Source organism: Leuresthes tenuis, unplaced genomic scaffold (assembly GCF_036924035.1).
Source record: "Leuresthes tenuis unplaced genomic scaffold, fLeuTen1.0.hap1 SCAF_11, whole genome shotgun sequence".
Lineage (NCBI taxonomy): Eukaryota > Metazoa > Chordata > Actinopteri > Atheriniformes > Atherinopsidae > Leuresthes > Leuresthes tenuis.
Genome location: NW_027325365.1, coordinates 36261075 through 36283319, shown reverse-complemented (window position 1 = coordinate 36283319; position 22245 = coordinate 36261075). Strand labels below are relative to the sequence as shown.

General features: G+C 39.7%; 1 protein-coding gene across 1 annotated transcript in view; it reads right to left on the bottom strand.

Moving 5' to 3' along the window:
• Positions 1-22245, bottom strand: part of gfra3 (GDNF family receptor alpha 3) — a 109996-nt gene that overhangs the window by 9400 nt on the left and 78351 nt on the right. The window contains exons 4-6 of the mRNA XM_072396314.1: positions 21318-21672; positions 19919-20028; positions 17206-17340 (exon numbers count right to left, since the gene is read on the bottom strand). Of these exons, the coding sequence (XP_072252415.1) occupies positions 17206-17340; positions 19919-20028; positions 21318-21672 (600 nt within the window). The remainder of the gene's footprint in view (positions 1-17205; positions 17341-19918; positions 20029-21317; positions 21673-22245) is intronic.

Here is a 22245-nt window from a genome sequence, read left to right as displayed (position 1 = left end):
GTTCGCCATCTTTCTGAATGCCTGAGTTTGTTGTTGTTGGCGGTGAAGACGTCAACAGGAAGTGGCTCTATTAGCGATAGTTGAAATGGGGACAGTGCCACCTATCGTACCGGGGTATGACATGCTTTGTGCCAGTGATTCCATTCATTCACCGCCATATATCCAAGGATAATTGCCCTCAGATAAGGAGCAGAACCCAACTGTAGCTGTAATCCAGTTAATCTCATCATGTAGACCCACTGGATGTTAGGTGTTGGAATTACCTTTGTGTGATAGGATAGAGCTTAGGGTAGGGCAGACAGATGATGGTTATAATATAGAAAAGGGGTAGAGGGGTGTCAAATGTGTGACCTCACTAGCAGAAAGACAAGTTTGCGTGTGTGTACTTACAATTGCTACTTCAGGAGGCCCTATGGCAAAGATTTCACTCACAATGTGGGGCCCAAAAATCAGGGCCCCACATTGGATTCTATTCAAAAGCAGCTCAGAAGCTTTCCCTAATGGGACTCTGCTTTTTTTTCACTTGGCCCACAAGGTGACAAAGTATGGAAATGTGTGTGCTCTATAGAGGCCCCTGCAGAAAATCTGATGGTACTACATCGATACACATATCCTAAAGAGTGTATCATGTTAACCAATGTGAACGCTTGATATTCTGACCAATGAGCAATACTTAAGCAGGATTTCCTTGATTGATTTTTGGGGTAATTTGACCGTAATAAGATATTGTACAGTTTGGCTCCTGCATGAGAATTTATTCAACAACAAGTAAGTTCAATTTTCTTTTTTTGTTTTATACTTTTTATGCCATGAACGCTACTTCAAACTATGGTCAAACAAAGTGAAACTTGATAAGAGCAGAATTTAACTTTGTTTCAATGTCGTTGAACAGCAGGTAGTAACAGCTAGTGCAGCTAATGTTAGCACATATAGCTAAAGTTTGCTATCAAGAAAATGCTATTTTAGTATCATGACAGCTAGTGGATTTCAAAATACATTAAATTTCTATCATTAAAATATACTTGGTATGCATTTAGAATATAACTGGACCATAACTGTTAATGTCTTTGTGTTTCTGTACAGCAGCTTCACTGAATATTGTCAATTTAAATGTTGCATTTAAATATCTAAAATAAATAAGAGGACCCATTAATGCCCATAAAGACTACAAAAGAATATAGATATCTACGTGTTTTTGAAAATTACACTTTTAATATCAAGGGATCTATATGATTACAAATGCTTCGCGCCGTTATGTTCTTATTTCCTACATTGTTCCTGACATATAAATGCACCATTGTCCGATTAAAGCAGTCAGGAAGTATTAAACATCAAAGAAATGTGAGTAAACACATAAGTCAGAGGCTTGAATTAGAGGCATACTATGAGTGGAGACTTTATAAAAGTAGTTTTAACTTGTGTGCCCGCGTTGGACCGGCAACTCGGCTAACATCAATGTTAGACATTTAAACATGTGGTTAGCAAAATGACGTTTTTGCTGCAGCCTAACAGAGCAAATTAACAAAGTTTTTACAGATAGGAGCCACTTTCAAAATGATTATATAATTCTAATGCTTCCCACAGCAGAAAGCCAATACTTTAGTCAGATTGGAGTCTTGTCTGTAGCGTTTTTCTCAGGTGTTCAGGAGCTTTGAGTGCTACCAAATTGAGGACAGGTGATGTAAAATAAAGTTATGTAAATTGAAATATAATAATATTCATTATCATTAATAATAATAATAATAATATAAAACACGAAACTATTTTTGACTTTGGTATTGAAGTGTTTTTGAAATATGGTCACCATAGATATGTGGTGTTTTCATTGTGATTTTACATAAAGTATGGAATAATATTCAGGTTAGAAAGTTTGGTTACACATATTTCCAATTTGTGAAGTTAACCTGTCAGGTGGTTTTTGCATAAATGTGTGAGATTCTGTGACTGATTTAATCCAGCAGCTATGACGTCATCTCAGCTGGTTGGGGCAGGTTTCTCCTCTGACAGGTAGCGGTCCGTTACAGGGCCACACACAGGGTCACACACAGGGCCACACACAGGGTCACACACAGGGCCACACACAGGGTCACACACAGGGTCACACACAGGGTCACACCCAGGGCCACACACAGGGAAATGAAATTGATTATAATTAAGGTGATTCTCCATGGCCATAGCGGAAGAAGGTGAGATCTTTTTAAATAGATTTTCTGGATAATTTTTTACTTTTGCACATGGTTTCTGCACAGCGGATCAGCAGGCTAGAGATGTGTGTCCACCATCAGGTGTAACCATGTTCCTAATTTTGATTCTAAGTCCAGGTCGTCAAGGTGCAGGCCCCTGATGCTGACTTTATGAAGGTGACTGGCTCGCCTCTCTCCTGTCTGGCGCAGGTGATTCAGCCCCTATTATTACCTACGACACACATGTGACCCAAACTCCACATATCACCGTGGCAACCAAACAAATGAAAAACAAATAATGACAAGAAAACAATATATGGCTCCTACAGACATAAACCCCGTTCCATGAGTGAAGAGCAGACGTAACCGCCCGCCCGGTTTCTTAATGTCTTGGGTATTGAGGGTGCGTCAACTCGGTTGGGACATAGAAGGGAGCTGCTGATCTACGTTATAAAAGTTATTTTTAGTGACAGTCACATCAACAATGATCAGGTTATAACTTTGGCACAAAGCATCAAATGGCAACAATTAAGTTTAGTTGTGAACACGGTCCCTTTACAAATAATAGTAATAAGGAGTCTGCTACATCAATCCTCCAGATTGTCTGGTGGCCTACAACAGCTCCGCTATTTCCTTTATTGTTAAACCATGTAATAAACAGCTTTCAATGGACTGAACGGATGTTGATGGTTGGTCGTACTCGTCCCATTTGAGGCTCCACAGCATCCAGCTGTTCCAGGACTGAACAGAGGTTTACTGGCAACCTCATTAATGTGTAAATCTGTGACGGCAGAGTCTGAAGCCAAGCTCTCTGACTCGTTCTACTCGGCCACGGGCATCAGACCCAGATATATTATTAGATTCTACCTGCTATGCTAATTCTAACAGTGTTTGCAGAATTTGAGGGAGCGCCATGATCTGTGATGCGTCCTCTAAAGACCCGGCAATTCAGTCAATTTCCCAGCAAATTTACAATGTAATGTAATGCAATGCAGATGTGCACAGCGCCCCCTACCGAACAAGATGGGTAGCTCAGTCAGCAGGGAGCTGAAGAAGAGCTGACGTCACTCTACTGCGCCGCTCAGAATGCTTTTTCCTTTTCCATTCTTAGCATTTCTGCAAATGCATTTTAATTTTCAAATTTGACATTTCAAATTGAATTTTGGTATCTATTTGCTGGGGCATATTTTGAAAATTAAATCTCAAATGTCTATTTCTTTTTCATTTTAATTAACCCTCTAAGCGCTATGGTCGACTTAAGTCGACAAGATGGCGCCTTGAATAAAACGGCCCTTTGTGGCAAAAATAACGTCATATTTTGTTCCTACTCTCCACCTCTGGTTGGCAGACATGTCACATTTCTCCTCTGATGCAAAAAACGTCGTCATTCTATTTCAAATTTTTGCGCTACAACAAGTTGAATCAGTACGAGTTCTTCACCGAGCGAGTACACCATTGAGCCACAGCAGCAGAGCGATATAGTCAGCATTAGCGAGTATTTTTTTTCCAATAATCGCACAATGTCCACTAAAAAGTTTACCTGCAAAGAAGCGCCGGGTCTTCTATTCGCTGATCCTGATTCTGATGGGGAAAATCTACCTTCGGAAGATGACGGTCCGCTGTTAGCTAGTCCCGGCGCCTCACGTCCCTGCCTCACCAGCAGTCGGACAAAGTGTTTCCCTACACCAAACACCAACTTCTGATCCTTTGCCAAGCAATGTTGATGGTGAGGAAAATGTTTCAGGGGGTCGAAGTTTCCATCGAGGAGTTAGCAGGGATGGTAGTACTGGAGGGAACAAGGCTGGAAGTAATATGGGTGTTCTGTCTTTTTAATCGAGCTCACCAAGTGAACACTGTGCTTTCTGACCCGGTGCCTTCACAAAGTGTTCGCGATCGCAAAGCCAGTAGCTTGACAAATCTGATGGCCATGTCAGACGTGGTCGAAGTGTCAGTGGGAGAGCTGGGGGAAAACGTAGCGGCACAGGTCATGCAGACGCAGCCATACTGTGTCTGTTCACTGACCGGAGCGTGTTGGCGCACTTGATGGAGACATGACAGGAGCGCATTTAGAGGCAGACGCGCTGTTACACAACGCAGAGACAAGTCAGCCAACATGCGTCTCACTAAGCCAGGTTATGGACATGCAGGCTTTGAGTATTTGACTGATGAGGTGGGGTAGCAACATTGGATAAAGCTATTTGATGAAACAGTTGGATATCAGGGGGACAGAGAACTATCCAATGCTGATGCGACCCAAGATTTCTTGTCACTTTTTCTCAATGATGATTTCTGGAATTTATTGACTGTAGAAACAAATCGTTATGCCCATCAGTTTTTAGCTTCCCATGAAGTCAAGCCACATTCAAGATTTCACCAGTGGTCTGATGTAACTGTCAGTGAAATCGAAAACGCATCAGGACAAAACACACTATCAGTGGGTACAGATGAATAAATACACCTGTGTGTGTTGATGATTATAATTCATTCCTGGGGTGCATTGACACTGCAGATCAAAGAATGAAGACCTAACTCTTTCCCCACAGATCAAGAAAGTGGTATAACAGAATTTTCCATGCTATTCTTTGCATAAGTATGGTGAATGCTCACATAATTTACTGAAGCTGTATTCCGGCTCCTCACAAGTTTCTGAAGGTCTTTGTGCAAGACGTGGTAACTGGTTTACTGGAAGGCTACTCCAGGAAAGGGAGCCATAAAGGGAGGAAGAAGTCCTCGGGTGAAATGCCACAGAGACTCACAGAACGTCACTTTCTGTATAAGGCTGATGACCACCCAGATTGTGTTGTATGTTCTGATCGAACCCGCCCTAAGGGCGCTGTGAGACAAATTACAGTTGTAGGCAGTGTGGGGTGGGTCTTTGTGTGGTACCATGCAATGAAAGGTATCACACCATAAAAAACTACAAACAGTGTCACCTGGATGGATAGACATATGCCTATTTGTACCTCTGCAGGCAAACGTGAGGTTATCGCTCATGTGCATTTTTTCGGCCATTTATTAGAAATAATTTACAATGTTGGTTTACTCTTTGCTATTTCCCTGAACATTTTGCATTGTCTAGCACATTGAAAATAAAATATTGAATATAGCACAGAGAATAATAGGGTCATATTTGGGGAAAAAAAGCTGCATTTCATCATTGAAACATGAAAATTTCATAAAAATTCTATAATCCAAGATGGCTGCCACCACATGATGTCATATGCCAATTAGGTGTGTAAATTTTCTTCCTACATAAACTTTGGGTCATCCTTAACATTTCTTTAATTTACAGAAAGTCTCTATCTCTTATCAGTTTTAAGATATAGCCTTTTGAAAGTTATTTGTCAAAATCAAGGATTTTAGAAAAAAACCTCTGGCGCCTAAAGGGTTAAGTGAAAGATTGAGCACTCTTGAAGAAGAAAATTAAAATGCAAATAGGATGATAGATTACTAATTTAATTTATGAGCCAAATAATGCAGCCACATTGTTAAAATGAAAAAGCATTTCTGCAAATGCATTTTAATTTGAATTATGGTTACGATTCGCTTCCACAGTCCTGTCCTGAGTTCTATTTCTCTTCTTCTGTTTTTTTTCGTGCCCTTTTTGGTTTCCAGTTTCTTCCTTCTTCACCTTTGCTCTTCTTTTTGGTACTTTATGTCATCAGTTCAACTTCCAGAACATTTATCTTCTTTTTTCCTGCTCTTAATCTCACTTATACCTCTCCCTACATCAGCTTTTCTATTTCTTTCATTCATTGTCAGATGTCATCCATATATTGCCATACTAATTTCTTTTTACCCTCATTCATTTCTCTTGTATTTATTTCTGTTCTATCTAACTTTGAGGTCAGCTTTACAAGCAGGCCAGTACATTATGGATTTGCTGGTGCTGTATGATCCCACAAAGGGCTTTTATGATGCAGTGAACTTTATCGACTCCAGGAATTAAACCTTTTTTCCGTGTGATATACTGGCTATAAAGTAGGGATGTCCCAATCCGATCACGTGATTGGAAATCGGGCCTGATCACGTTGTTTCAGACTTGATCGAAATCGGATGTTGCATCCCGATCAGTGATCGGACATGAATTTTACTCTTATTAGTCTGATCAGCATTTCAAGGTTATTATTAGACATAATACCCCAGTAGAAGTCTCACACCTAAAATGCATGAATGGATCACAACATTTTACTGCCGTAAAGTGCAGCAGAATATGGCACCAGTTTAAGCGGGAGGCGCACAAACATGTCTGCTGTTTGGTGATACTTCACAGTGGATGACACAAACATTGCAATAGCAAACTGCTCCACATGCAAGTTGGGTATTTCCAGGGGGGGTAAGGACAAAGCTGTGTTTAACACGACAAACCTCATTCGACACCTTAAAAACAAACATCCACAACAATATGCAGAATTCACTCAAGCAACACAGTCCAATACCATTCAGCCCACTCTATAAGAAACATTCAAGCGCAAGGAAAAAATGCCCTCGACAGTGAAAAGACACAAGGAATTATCACAAAGATAGCCCAAATGATAGCACTCAGTGATCAGCCATTCACATTTGTCGAAGACCCGGGCTTTATTATGTTGTTAGATTTCTTGGAGCCCCGTTTTGACATGCCTTCTCGCCACTATTTCACAGAGAAAGCTTTGCCAGTGCTCTTAAAGAGGGTTAAGGACAAACTTATTGTCTTGTTATCAGACGTGCCCTTTATTTCGTTCACCACAGATGTCTGGAGTTCGTCTGTAGCTCCGATGTCCCTATTGAGCCTCACAGCTCAGTGGGCCGACTCTAATTTTGTTTTAAGCCGTGCGACCCTGCATGGCCAAGAATTTTGCGGATCCCAACATCAAACACATCAGACTATGGAAAAAATGCTCACTAACTGGGGCATCGACAAGCAGTCCATGTAATTTTGCGTGACAACGCTGCTATATGAAGAAAGCTATGGGTGAGATGGGGGTACGGAGTGTGGGCTGTGTCGCGCATTCTTGCCAACTTTGCGTGCATGAGGGCTTGCTTTCCCAACGTAGCGTGATAGACACCGGAAGACATTCAGACAGATTTGAACAAGGAAATAGGAATAGTCGTAGAATTCCTTATTGTAGTTGACACAAAACTAAACACATCGTATTATATTCTGCACAGACTAGGTGGAATAGCAGCCTCTACATGCTGCAGAGCCTACTGGAACAAAAACAGCCTCTCAGCGTCTATGCCACTGAGCACACTCTACCAGCAGTACTGGCAGCTAACCAGTGGGACCTCATGAAGAAGGTTGCAGATGTGCTAGTCCCCTTTGAAGAGTTGACCAGGCAGGTTAGCAGAGAGGATGCAACTGCAGCTGATGGGATCCCTGCCATAACCGGTATTGTATTGATATTAGGCTATATTTATTGATAGTGTTTGAAAAAAAACAATAATCCCATGTACTCAGTTATTCATTTGTTAGTCCTCAGACGTATTCTTTCTCGTAAGAAGGAAGATGACTATGGAATCAAGACCATGAAGAGAACCCCCTTGGAGGCAGTGGAGAAGCGCTTTGATGATATTGACACTGAGCCCCTCTTCTACATAGCCACTCTACTAGATCCCAGATACAAAGATGAGCAAGTATAGTCAAATGTAAGTCCACCATTTGTACACCATATTCATATGCCAGGTTCATATACAGTAAAATCCTTACCAGGTAGAATTAAGTCAATAAATATTGTTTTTATTGTCTTTAGTTTTGGGTCTATAGTTAGATTTTTATTTCTTCATTAAGAGTTCACGATTAAGACAGTTGCAAGGCTGTGCTATGTGGTGTCTCTTATGATGTTTTACATTGTATATTTTTTTTCTATTGACTCATCTAAGGGAACACCTCATCCAGGAGGTGGTGAAGACAGAGGAGAAGAGGCCTGCCACTTCAGAGGAAGCAGGAGCTGCAGCCAGCCCTGAGAGCAAGGCACCACGGCTTGATGCGTACAACACCCTGGAGAGTGCCTTTGAGGAAATTCTACAAGAGACAATCTCAGGCCCGGTCTGTGAGTAGTACCTCAGCAGAAGTGCAGGTCTGCACCTACCTCTCCGAACAAACCATCCCTAAAAGAGATGACCCACTTCACTACTGGAAAGAACGTGCTACTCACTTCCCTGCTATGGCTGCACTTGCAGTCCAGTAACTCTGTGCCCCTTGCAGCTCTGTAGAGAGTGAAAGGCTCTTTAGTTCTGTGTCAAATATCCTTGATGAGAATAGGAACAGGCTCAAATCAGAAAAGGTAGAGATGTTGATTTTCATCAAGAAGAACATAAATTTTATTATTTTATTAAGCCAGAAGAGAATTAAGAGTGCAGTTCTGAAAAGCACATTACTGGCCTTACTTTATGACACAGTTGCACTTTCATTTAAGCACTTTGTTTACATGCCTGCTGGGTATTTTAAGTTGAGCTGCTATTTTTATTCAAATGTTGCACTATTATTTGTTATTCAGGCTACCTCAAAGAAAAGCGTAGTGTTATAGTGTTAAATAATGAAATAAAATAAAAACTGGATGCATTTGTGCTTTTTTTTTTTTTAATGTGTTACGAAAGTATCGGATCGGGATTCGGCAGATACGCAAAATCAGATGACTCGGAATCGGATCGGGGCCAAAAAAACCTGATTGGGACATCCCTACTATAAAGGAGGTGGCCTGGGCCGAGGTTAACACCGAACAAGCAGAACTTAAAGAGTTTGAGTTTGATTTATTTCCGGACACAGCGTTCCCCTACGCCACTTTCCAGAACCTGAGCACTATCACCCCCAGCTTCCAGTGCCCTCACTGGCATCCAGTGGCGTTCAGTGCCCCAGCACTGCTTCCACACTCCAGATTAATGCCTCCAGTCCCCATTCCTCCATCTTCACAGCCAGCCTGTTACTGTTAAATTTTTTTTAGGTTGAGTTTTGAGATTTTTGGATGTTTGGATGTTTCCTTTGTTAGCCCGATTTTTTCATTGGAAGCTCAAGAACAAGCTGGAGAAATCGTTTATCAAATAAAGTATTTATTAGTGGTCACAAGTAAAGTATATTACAGCGCTGGACTCGGAGTGCCAGAGCTCCCGCAGGAAATCCGTCAGGCCGAGCCCCGATATCCGGAAACATTTCATGTTTATATTCAGCTTTATCTCACAGAAGTTGTTTTCACACTTGTCAGAGTATAATTGGCCAGTTTTGGGTGACATGCTCAGGCCAGCTGCTGTCCTTGTTGTGTTCTTTGGATGTGATAAACAATGTGTGTGTGTGTGTGTGTGTGAGTGCTGTTTTAGGCGTGGATCTAATGGACCAGACCTATCTGCCCTAATAGAGATGTTTTGTCTGACCCAGTTGTTTATGTCCTTCTAAGGTCTTGGACCATTTAAGGTCATCTGTTGTGCAGTATGAGCAGAGTGGAAAAGTACCAGCTAGGAACAGAGGTTATTTAGGAAAATACAGAATATGAATTTATAATGTCTAAGAATAAAGCCAATTATAACACCTTTATCTGAGTTCCATTTAGCTCCCTGTGGTTCCCTTTTCAGTTTCCTTTTCCGTTCTGTCTTTCTGCCTGCTTCACTTTTGCAGCTCTCATTTCCTCAGTACTTTTCCTCATCAGTTCAACTATCGTATTTTTCGGACCATAAGGCGCACTTAAAATCCTTTAATTTTCTCAAAAATCGACTGTGCCTTAAAATGTGGTGCGCCTCATGTATGAATTAATTCTGGTTGTGCTTAGATCTGACTTAGATCTGATTTTATGTGGTACACGGTGCTCAAAAATCTGTCAAAATGTTTTAGCACGGCCTTGGTCAGCTACGAAGCTGCACTGCTTGATGGTTTGAGCATTACGTCCCCCGTAGTCACGAGACTCCCTGAGTAATACGATCTGTGCTTCAGCATTAAGGTGTGTGCGTTCACTCATTCATTTTCTATACCCGCTGCCCCAAAACTGGCTCCTGTTAAGAGACATGCTTACGAAGCGGATTTCAAACTCAACAAGTGAGTTGAAAAAAGTTTGACTTATCTGAGTTTTGTTTAATTTAATGTGCCTTATAACCCAGTGCGCTTTATAGCCCAAAAAACACGGTACTTGCTTTACCAAGACAGGAACCTGTTCACAGTTTTTCACACACACAGTCTTTTATGTCTCGCTTATGGGACCTTCCTGTATGGATCTGACTGTTGGTGATTTAAAATTATTAAAGCATCACTAAATAAACTCAAGACGATAAAAGTGTATCACCACCTCATTACTTTAGTTGCCTTTGCTGTAATTAAACCTTTACTTAAAAAACCTACTCTTGATTCAGAAGTGTTGGCTAATTATCGACCTATATCAAATCTCCCTTTTTTGTCTACAGTTCTTGAAAAAATAGTTGCAGTTCAACTTTGTGATATTTACATAGAAATAATCTGTTTGAAGAGTTTCAGTCAGGATTCAGAGTGCATCATAGCACAGAAACAGCACTGGTGAAAGTTACCAATGATCTCCTCTTAGCCTCTGATAGCGGACTTGTTTCTGTGCTTGTCCTGTTGGATCTCAGTGCTGCATTTGATATGATCGATCACAGAATTCTGTTACAGAGACTTGAACATGTTATTGAGATTAAAGGAACTGCATTAGGCTGGTTCAGGGTTCTGTGCTTGGACCGATTCTTTTTACTTTGTACATGCTTCCATTAGGTAACATTATTAGACAGCATGGCATAAATTTCCATTGTTATGCTAATGATACTCAGCTGTACTTATCTATGAAACCAGATGAAACCTACAGGTTGGTCAGACTACAAGCCTGTCTTAAAGACATAAAGACCTGGATGACTCAGAACTGTCTGCTTTTAAATTCAGACAAAACTGAAGTTGTTCTCTTTGGACCTGAGCGCTTCAGGGAGAAATTGTCTAGTTATGTAGTTACTCTAGATGGTATTTCCTTGGCTTCTAGTTCTACAGTGAGGAACCTTGGAGTTATTTTTGACCAGAATTTATCATTTGACGCACATATAAAACTGGTTTCTAGGACTGCCTTCTTTCACCTTCGTAATATTGCCAAAATCAGGAACATCCTGTCTCAAGGTGATGCAGAGAAACTAGTTCATGCATTTGTTACTTCAGGATTGGACTACTGTAATTCTTTATTATTGGGCTGTCCCACATATTCTCTGAAAAGCCTCCAGCTGATCCAAAATGCTGCAGCCAGAGTTCTGATGAGAACTAACAGGAGAGATCATGTTTCTCCAGTTTTAGCTTCTCTTCATTGGCTCCCTGTTAAATTCAGAATAGAATTTAAGATTCTTCTTCTCACATATAAAGCTCTTAATGACTGAGCTACATCATATCTTAAAGATCTCATTGTAAGATATTTTCCTAACAGAGCACTTCGCTCCCAAACTGCAGGTTTACTTGTTGTTCCCAGAGTTTCTAAAAGTAGAATAGGAGGCAGAGCCTTCAGTTATCAGGCCCCTCTCTTGTGGAATAAGCTGCCAGTAAATGTCCGGGAAGCAGACACCCTTTCCACTTTTAAGATTATGCTTAAAACTTTCCTTTTTGATAAAGCTTATAGTTAGGGATGGCTCAGGTAATCCTGAAACATCCCATAGTTAAGCTGCTATAGGCTTAGACTGCTGGGGGGCCTCATCTGTCACACCTTTCCTCACTTTGCTCTCTTTTTCCCCCTGTTTAATTGATTTTATGTACAAGTGACATTATTGTGGTTATTAACTTGTGTTTCCCTGTTCCAACAGGTATCCTTTGAATGGTGTTATGGTGTTTTTCCCCCCTCTTTTCCCTCTTTTCTGTCTTCTCAAACCCCAGCTGGTCGAGGCGGATGGCCATCCTTCCTGGTTCTGGTTCTGCCAGAGGTTTCTTCCTGGTTCTGGTTCTGCCAGAGGTTTCTTCCTGTTAAAAGGAGTCGTTCCTTTCCACAGTCGCCACAGGCATGCTCAGGACGGGAGATTGGACTGACGTTTTGGTGCAATCTGTTGGTTTCTTTAGCTAGGGAATTGTTTTTGAATTTGCTCTATATGAATGAATTGAATTTGAATTGGATTATATTATTTAAGTGCCTTGAGATGACAATTGTTGTTATTTGGCGCTATATAAATAAAATTTAATTTAATTAAATGACACAAATGATGTGAATGAAGACGAACCAGCACCTTCTGAAGAACAGCCATCTGTCTATGACAATCCAGTTTTGAGAAAGGCGGATGGCTCAAGACATTACAACAAGAAACATCACTGCTTACATTGTGGAAAGGTTGTTCAAAAAATATCAAGACATCTGCTGCGTAAACACGGAGATAAAGTCGACGTTGCAAAAGCTTTAAGCTTTCCAAAAAACTCTAAGGAAAGACATGCACAATTAGATTATATTAGAAATAGGGGGAACTTTGAGCACAACATAGAAGTATTGGAATGCCATAAAGGCAAACTCATCCCATGGAAACAGCCAACTGAGAAAACTCAAGGAGAAGAATTCACACATTGTGCGTATTGCTTTAGACTTTTCAAGAAAAGAGTTATGTGGCGACATTTTCATCTCTGCAAATTAAAGCCTCAGCAGGATCAACCTAAACGAGGAAAAACAAGAGTCCAAGCTTTGTGTGCTTTTGCTGAACCAGCTCCATCTGGATTTAGTGATGCATATTGGAAGTTTCTCGGTGAAATGAATGGAGACAAAATTGCAATTGCAATCAAGGAAGACAAGTGCATTTTGGAGTACGGCTTCTGAATCTTGAACAAAAATGAGAAGGTAACCAGCCAGCACCAGTACATTCTGCAAAAGCTTAGAGAACTTGCCAGATTGCTATTGGAACCAAAAAAGTATGCAACAGTTAAGACTGAATGATGTTATAAAGCCTGAAAAGTACTGTCATGTTGTCAAAGCTGTAAGAAGCCTGACAGGATACTGTGATTCAACAGCTATATTTCTACGTCCATCTTTAGCTCGCAAAGTCCAATATAGCTTGCATTCATTGGCCATGTTTATCAAGCCAGAAGGATTGAAACAAAGAGATAAACAATCTGTTCAGGATTTGGAAGAATTTGCACAGCTCTATCAAGAAAGTTTATCAAGAAGTTTGACATTGCAAGCCAAGCGCTGACGCAACTTGACCAGACAAAGTGAAATGCCCCTCAACTCCTTCCTTTCACGCGTGATGTCCAGAACCTTTTCTCCTATTTGTCCAACAAACAGCCGGTACAATTAAATTCCCTGAGAGATGACCCTTCACCCTCCAGTTGGAAAGAGTTGGCAAAAGTAACTTTGACCCAAGTTATTCTCTTCAACCGTCGAAGTTTCTAGACTGCCTTTGTCTGTATATTTATCAAAACACATGAAGATGTGAATTTAGCCCTAACAACACTCGAGCAAAAACTTTGCAAACATTTTCTTCACATTAGCATAGTTGGAAAAAGAGGCAGGAAAGTTCCTGTTTTTTTAACTCCGATCATGAGGGAATCCATTGACCTCATGAATGAGAAGCGAGAGAAATGTGGAGTACTCAAAGTACTCCACAAAGTAAAAATGGATATCGCTTTGCATTGCCACATTCTGTTAAGTAGTTGTGTTCAGTTAGTCAGTTTTACCTTTCTAATTAATTTCATCAATTCCCTGTTTAGAAACTGTTGATGGGTGTTCATAGGAGGACATGCAAGGTATGTCTATATATGCACACACACACTCATACATACATATAGAATGTTTTCATCTAAAGCAAAAGTGTAGACCATGTTGGGCATCAAGAGATGTTTAAATATTTTCTGTTCCTAGATGTAGAAATGACAGAAGCAGAAGAGTTGGATGAGGACATTGTGACATCCCTGCAAGAAGGTATTTCCACAGTAAAAGTCTAAGTTCTGAAATCTTTTTTCTTTTTACCGTAGTAAAACAGACTGTCGTCAGAAGAAGCTGGACACCAGAAGAGTGTGCTGCAGTGGAAAAACATTTAAGGAAATTCATTATGATGCACCAAGTACCTGGTAAGAAAGGCTGTGAGGACTGCGTTGCTGCAGAACCTCAAGCCCAAGGAACCAGAGACTGGAAAGCAGTTAAGTTCTTCGTTAAAAATGGAGTTACTGCTTTAAGAAGGAAAAACCAGGAAAAGAACTTTACTAAACACAAGCTGGTCCTTTCTTCTACTTTTATTTGTTGATGCATTAGGATGTGTACTTTGGACATAAGGGAACATGAAATCAGACTGTTAGAAATACTACAGTGAAACAGTACAGTTTGAAAAAGTTTTATTAGAGTTCTGTTAGTGTTCTCTTAAACATGTTTTATTTCCATTGTCGAGCTGTATAAGCAGGAAAGGCATCATAGGAGGCCCCAATTTATGAATGTTTATGCAAAACATAAAAAAAACTTGAGTAGGTTCTGTTTCATTACCTTTCGGTTCAAAAGTTAGAAAAAAATTATCGACAGGCAAATATGATATGGAACAGAGTTTTAGAGAGAAGTTTCTTTTCTTTTTTTTTCTTTTTTCAACACTTTGAAATATGGGAAGACAGGCTGAAAAGCTACACATTTGTTATAAAATGCAATGTGCACTAAATGTTTGTTTGCGTTTGTGCCTTTTACTTATGCATAAATGAACACAAAACGTTCAGTGGCAGAGTTTTACAGAAGTTTTTATTTTCTTTATCATCTTTTTTTTTAACATTCTTTGAAATATTGAAAGAAGAGCTGAAAAGCTACAACTTTGTATTAAAATGCTATTTACACAGATTTATGTTTCAGACAGATTTTGTGCCAATTACCTGTGCATAAATAAATACAACTTCTAAAGCGAGTTTATGTTGTTACATGTAAGATTACTACAATTCATAAAATAATTGTCCAACAAGGGACTTGATAGTTTCACTGATTCTGAAAAATCACTTTGAAAATTGTTGAACAGCTATTACTGTGCTGCTAAACTACAAAAATATTTGAAGAAAATCAATTGGTTGGAAATGTTTTTTCTCCTTAGGTTGGCGTGCAGTTTTTATAATAAGCTGAATGGTAAAACACGAACTCTAATGTCCCCTGCTAAGAATCTGGAAATATTGTAATGTGTGTGAACGTGGACCTCACATGGATTGTTGGAGACGGACCCTGCAGACGACCAAAATACTGGGGTTGTGTGAAGAGACCCCGTAAGTGGACCCCACAACTAACAGAAAAACCCTCATAAAATTGAGTTTTTTTACTTTACTAATCTAAAGTCCTCTTAATGAACTTTTGTCTTGTCAGAGTTTGTGTGTGTGTGTGTGTTTTATTCAGTCTTGTGGCCTGACTATGAAATCTTCTGGTATAATCACCTACCTTGTTGGGACCAGCATTGCTCAAGTGGACCAAAGCACAGTTTTAATGGCATCATTATGGAGTTCAGTTTAAGGGGTAAGGTCTGAATGGAGGTTGGTTAAGGTTAGGGTTAATAAATGAATGAATTAGGTTCAGTTGGGTTTGGGTTTGCTCAACCACAGAAATTGGAAGTATTTCATTGGAATAGCTTCTCAAGTTTGCTTGTGTGTATGTGTGTGTGCACTTGGCTGGCCTGTGATGCTGCCTGAGTGGGCGTAAAACCAACATATCTTTTTGGCAGCTATATTGCTTGAGTCATTGTCAGCTTGATAAATAACCAAGTTTTATGGGAAGTGCCTTGACGAATTGATTCAGGCTTTAGTGTTTGGACATACAGACTAAGTGTGTATCGACAGTTTTTGACAGTATTTGACAGCTGCTGTGATTGAGTGACAAGTGAATATACCTCACCTTCTCCATCCCATCAAATTCATCCTGCTAATCCAGTTTTAAGATTTTTTTCGATGCTAAGACTGTAGCATGTAGCTGACATTTAAAGCAACAGAGTTCAGCTCATGCTGTGAGAGTAACTGCAGGAGGTAGCCACCCAGACAGATTCAGCAGACACTGTGTCTAAGTCTGTGTTTTATTTATTCCATCTGAGCTCTTCCTCACAGGATCTTGGATGTAGACGAATTATGACTGTGTTCATAATTATGATCCTCAGATATATAATTCACATGACAATATAGTGGATTAAAAGTCTATTTTCATACAGTCCCATATATGTCTAGATATAATCACATCAGGCTAAAAACAACCATTTAAGTATGTCGAATTATTTTCAGATATTTTGCAGTATCAGTTTACTCGCAAAACAAAGCTCAGCGTGGATTAGGATATGTGTTTGGAAAATGTCTTCATTTTTCATTAATCTTTATTTAACCAAGAAAACCTCATTGACATTAAAAATCTCATTTTCAAGAGTGTCCTGGCCAAGGCAGCAGCAAATTTGATATTTCAGACAAACACATATACAAAAAACGGGAAACTAGAATTCAAAACATTAAAAAACACAGAATCACGCCAAAAATAAAGTTGCTCATGAAATAAAAATGTTGTGTATCAGTCAAAACATCTGCAGCCAGATGTGTCCGCCTTCAAGTCGCTCAACAACCTCTTAAAAGAGTCCAGTGAAACCAGATTTTTAAGTTTCAGGTCCTTTCGTGCATTATTCCAAGTAAATGGAGCTGCAAACCTGAACGCCTCTTTTCCCTGTTCAGTTTGTGACTTTCGGAACAGACAGTAAAAAAAGATCCTGAGAGCGAAGGTTATAGGCTTCTGTGCTCCTCTGACTTATGTAGGTCAGAAGCAGACCTGGAACAGGCCTCAAAATATGCTTCAAATGAATAAGATCATTCCATGCACAGAGGCTCTGAGAAATTCATAAGAGAGATCTTTCACTGATTAAATGTCCTTAGATGGAGGAAAATACTTGTAAGGATCTAGCTAAAACCTCGTAACAATAAAAAACTGACTGTATTCTTGCTTGTTATGTTTTACACAAACAGCAAATCAACTATAGCCTGAAACTCAATTTGAACTTTAACTGTGGATCAACATGTCAAATCACAATGAGTTCAGGCCAGTTCATTAAACCCTTTACAGCCCCACTCTGGTAAATCATTGCTGATATCAATATATAACGTATGTTTGTGTAGGCAGAGCAGACTCACGCAGGCAGGTGTTGTGGGTGAAGAGACGCTGTAGTCTCAGACACTCCTGCCACTGGTTGCCGCTTCCTTCACAGTTGCACCACAGTGACACATCAGCAGAGCTGTTGCTGATGTAGTTGGGTGTCATGATGGTACCTGCAGTCAAAGGTCATAATCAGAATGTCAAAGGTTCAATGCATGACAAAAAAATCACTGAAACCAAGTCCTTAAAAGTCAAAGCTACACTGCATTTTACTTTGAGTCATTTGTCAGGTGATTATTTCATGGCAAAAAAAAGCAAAACAATCATTGGGATTTTCCTGCAAACAAATATAAATAGTTGGCTGAATTCAGCATGTTATAGAATCTTTGCCCTTTTCTGAATGGGCCGAAGGGATATTTCAAAGTATGGAGGATCTGTTTGATGTCATCTCTGTAATTTGTGTTTGGACAGAAAGACTTTTGTGAAAAAGTGCTAATGCTTGAATTGAGAGTCATTACAATAGCCATGGCTGAGAGCACGCGCGCACACACACACAAAGGCTTTGATTCTTACTAAATCAGTGAAACATTTTAGAAAACACAATGATCTTGGTGTCCTTTTGATTCATTGATTGCAAATTAATCAAAGTAAATCAAAGAGAATGCGAATAGAATTTGACATTTTTCACTGCTTCATTTCAGAGCGGCTGTATCTCCGAAGCAGTTGCCTGTCAATCAGAAGGTCGGTGGTTCAACTCCAGACTTCTCCAGGCCACGTGTCACAAGTGTGTGAGTGAGTGTGACATGTCGTGTGAAAGCACTTTGAGTGGTCAGATTGACTAACATTTCTACCTCCAGTCCCTTAGGTTATCTATTTCTTCATCTTTTATTTAGAGTTCTCAAATACAACTAACTATTTTCAGCAGCATGTCTCCAGACAGCACACACCATTAACTCACGCTGCCTTTAGGATACAATACAGTTTTTAATGAGGGAACATGCACAGTCAACATGTGCTTAATTTCAAGCATTGGTATTTCATTTGGCTCCCCACTGGTTTTCTCATGAGAGGTGGGGTTCCCCCAATGGCAGGATAACCTTTGAGCCCTGTAGAAAATATATCACTATATCAGTGGCGGAGCCAGAAGGTCCACTTAGCACTGCTCTATCTTCTTACTGTACGTGTGCCCACGCCTTCATCTTCTCATTTACATACTTTTACACCCAATCCACTTCAATCTGCTGTTCCCCTCCATCTATCCTTCCACTCATCCTCTCACTGGATTCTCCAGTGCTTATTTTATTTGGAGTTTCAAAGTTATCAGTCCTTTTTGGATTGTTGGAACATTATACAACCCCAATTTCACAAAAAATGGGGCATTATGTAAATGTAAATGGGGCAATAATATGCTAATCTAATAAATCAATATTTTATTGTGTATTATGTAAATATATGATAGACCTTTCCAGGGTGTACCCTGCCTCTTGCCCAGTGACAGATAGGATAGGCTCTAGCCCCTCATGACCCTGAGTTGTTGGATTGTCACATTCCTGAGTTGGAATGTTGAAAGTGAGACACTTTACGATTTTATGAAACGTAGTAGCTCTAATTCAATTAGAATTAGAATTTGAACAAAATGGAGAAAAAGGAAGAGAGAGTTAAATAATTTTTTCCATTGATTATCATGGGAAGGGTGAAAACACTGGTAGATACTTCAATTATTCCAAAAACCTGACATACCTGACATTAAAAATAGACATGAATTTGTCATGGAAATCATTGCATGGGCTCAGGAACACTTTGTGATATTTGTGTCATATGTGACCATGATCCAGAATCCTTGCTATCTTCTCTTGTCCAGGGCTCATTTAAAATGGACTGGAACAAAGTGGGAAACTCTTAGATGGTCAGTCAGACTTGATTGGCTGCAAAGAAGGTGCATCAGTCCTGACTTGAAAAGGCAAATGTAAAAGGGGCCTAAGCTTCATAGTTAAGTAACTGAGGCCTTGTCTCACATGAAAATATGTAATAGATATGTTTGTCTACAAATCCAAAGCACAGTGGTGTCACAATAAAGCCAAGAAATTGTACAATGCTGTTTTTAATGTCTGTTGTACTGCAGCATTCAGGCAGTGAGATGTAAATCTTTAAGCATTTATTTACCAATATTAAAGCCAAACTGAATTGTTGAAGTTGTTGAATAATATTGGGTCTCGACCTTGGCTCCCTTGTTTGACAGTCTGTGGGATAACTAATGTAATTGATCTGACATATCACATTTGAGATTTCTTCATGTATCAAAATGTATAAGCATGTTGCAATTTGCAAAAGAAAACTAAGGAATGGGACACTTTTGGAGCCTTAAAAATGTTTTTTAATGTACTGTAACACATAGGCATTTAAAGACTTTGTTGCCCAGAAAGTGTTGTTATTTCTTAATATCATTGTTGGTGGTAGCAGTAGTTGTATTAATATTTTTTGTTTTTGTTTATTTTTGTCATTTTGTGCTGTGGACCACTGTAGCCGTTTCATATTATTGGTGTTGCAAAGTATCAACAAAAATGGACTTGATATGCAACACAATAATTGTGTGCTTGATAAAAATTCAGACATACCACGTTTGCTAAGAGTCAACTTAGCAAAAAAATAAAAAATCTCCAAAATTGCCAAAAGTTGAATTTTGGCTCACAAATTTCTGTTTTAAGTAGTTCAACTACCCTGCATCCCCTTTTTCCTCCCTCCATCCCGTACCTATGAGTCCAGCATACGCTCGGAGGCAAAGGCCTGTTGAGTCTTTCAAACAGCCGCTGGCTGTCAGATGAGATGGTTGGCAGTTACTGAGGAAATCAGCCAATCTGGACCTAGCAAAAGCACATACAGGTCAACATCAAATGCTAAAAGTAAGCAAGGAATTTGAGAGGGTGAGTTTGTGTGGATGTGGGTTGGATTTACTGTTCAATACCCTTTTGTGCCTCTGAACATAGGTAAAGTTTTTCTGCTTTGTGTTCTTTCATATTATATTATGTTCTTGATACTTGGACCTTGATTATTGAGGTGAAGATAATGGTGATGGGGATAATACTTGGTAATGGTAGAGGAAGAACTCTACTGATACAGACTTGGTCAATCACAGAAGTCTTTTATTGGTCACCAGGTTCTTCTCAGAATTACAGAATGATGCATCAAATCTGGAGAGATCCTTGAAGCCCAAAAGTCTGTGTCATCTCTCCCTCACTGAGGGTGCTTTTCTCCTTATGAAGAGTAAACGTTCCTCTATTTGGTGACTCTGGGTGGGCTCAATAGTCAGGCTAATAGACATTAGGCAATAGACATTCTTAAGTGAGAACTGAGGGGTGTTAAGGGGTGTTTCTCCAGTTGTTTATGTTTACCATTATTCATCTCCTGTCTGGACACACCAGACACAAACCTGGTGCCTTTCTGAACCTCTGTTGTCAGACACTACACCAGCTTTCTTTTTCCTTAAACATTGAAGGCCTTCAAATAAGGATCATAATTTATTAGCATGCTAAAAATCAGCGACAGTTATCATCAACATTGTTCCAAAATATTGTGTTGGCTCAAATATTTTCCAGTCTTCTACAGGCAGTGTTTTATTATGGGTTGTTTGTAGTCTTTATTTTGATATAAAAGCAAGTGTTCTTAGGTGAGTGTCAAGTTTGTGTTTGTTTGACACAATGTATCTCCAGGAGTTTCTCTTATTACTGAATAATAAAGTTTAAGTTTAAAATAACATTTACATGTAGTCATTTAGCAAGAGCTTTTATCAAACGTAAAATAGAAGCAAGAAACAACAACCTTGAAACTTCAGTGTTATGTGAGGCCCTGGTGTAAGCTTGTCCCTCTGACCAGGGCACACTGAAGACAAGTTCAGAGTATCTATATGCATATAACTATGCATATTGCTGAAATCAAGCTGGAGGGATGAGTACAAAATAATGTTCTGTACATATAGATAGAGAACAAATTGAAGGGAAATCCAATATAAATAACTAACCACCATAATAAAAAACATTCATAACATTTAGGAAGGAGAATATTAATTCCCCAACAGATAGGGTTAGGGTTTCAAAAATTGTGAAATATTTCTGTTAGATTCTACACTATGTTGACAAAAGGCTTAATGTCAAACCTGCAGAGGTCATCTCGGCGGCAGAAGCTCTGCTGATAGAGGCAGTTAGGTTGAAGACCCTCCATTTCCTGGTAGGAGCAGGAGGGTACAATGGTTTTCCTCCTCCTCTCACCACACAGGTTGTTGCTGCAAGGGCAGAACAGGACACCAAGACTGTACTCCTCAGGTACCCGCTCTAAGAAACGCCTTAGGGCTCGGTGGCACTTATGTTGGTTACATCGGGAGGTCCCAGGCATCGGCTTGGTGCAGGCCAGGACATACTCTGATCGCAGGGAACCACATTTTTCGTAAAGGCCGCAGTCTTGCGCTGCCTTCAGACACTGGTTTTCACCATCCAGTTGCATGAAAGACGAGGCTAGTAGGGTGGATATGAGTAGAATGGGTTCAGGTAGGACAATAATAAAAGTGATATAAAGGTATAGAATAGTTAAGTAGCTTAGCAGCGTACTACTACACTGAAAGGTTGTATACTGAATATGTTATACAACTGTTATCTCAAGATAGACAGAAACAATATAGCTATGATAAGGTAGGAAATCGACTCTATGAGTACTATGGTCACAGAAAAGGAAAAGAATTACAGTGTTTGTTAACAACAATTATAACCCAGGACACGTCACTGAGAAGGAGCATTTCTGCACACCAGATGTTGAACTGTTGGCTGAGATTATGTCCATGTTATCTACAGAGAGAGTTCACCTGTGTTACCTGCCAATGCTGTGCATGACATCATCAGCTAAGTCGTTGCCAAGCTACAAAACAATATCCCGATCCATAGATGGCATTCTCTTAAGGTTTCAACCACCTCTCTCTGCTACACTTCAACTTTCCAAATATTTGTCAACTTATTTTTATTCTATCTTATTTTATATCCATAACAATGAATTATACTGCATCAATATTACTTCCCTTTTGGTATTAATAAAGT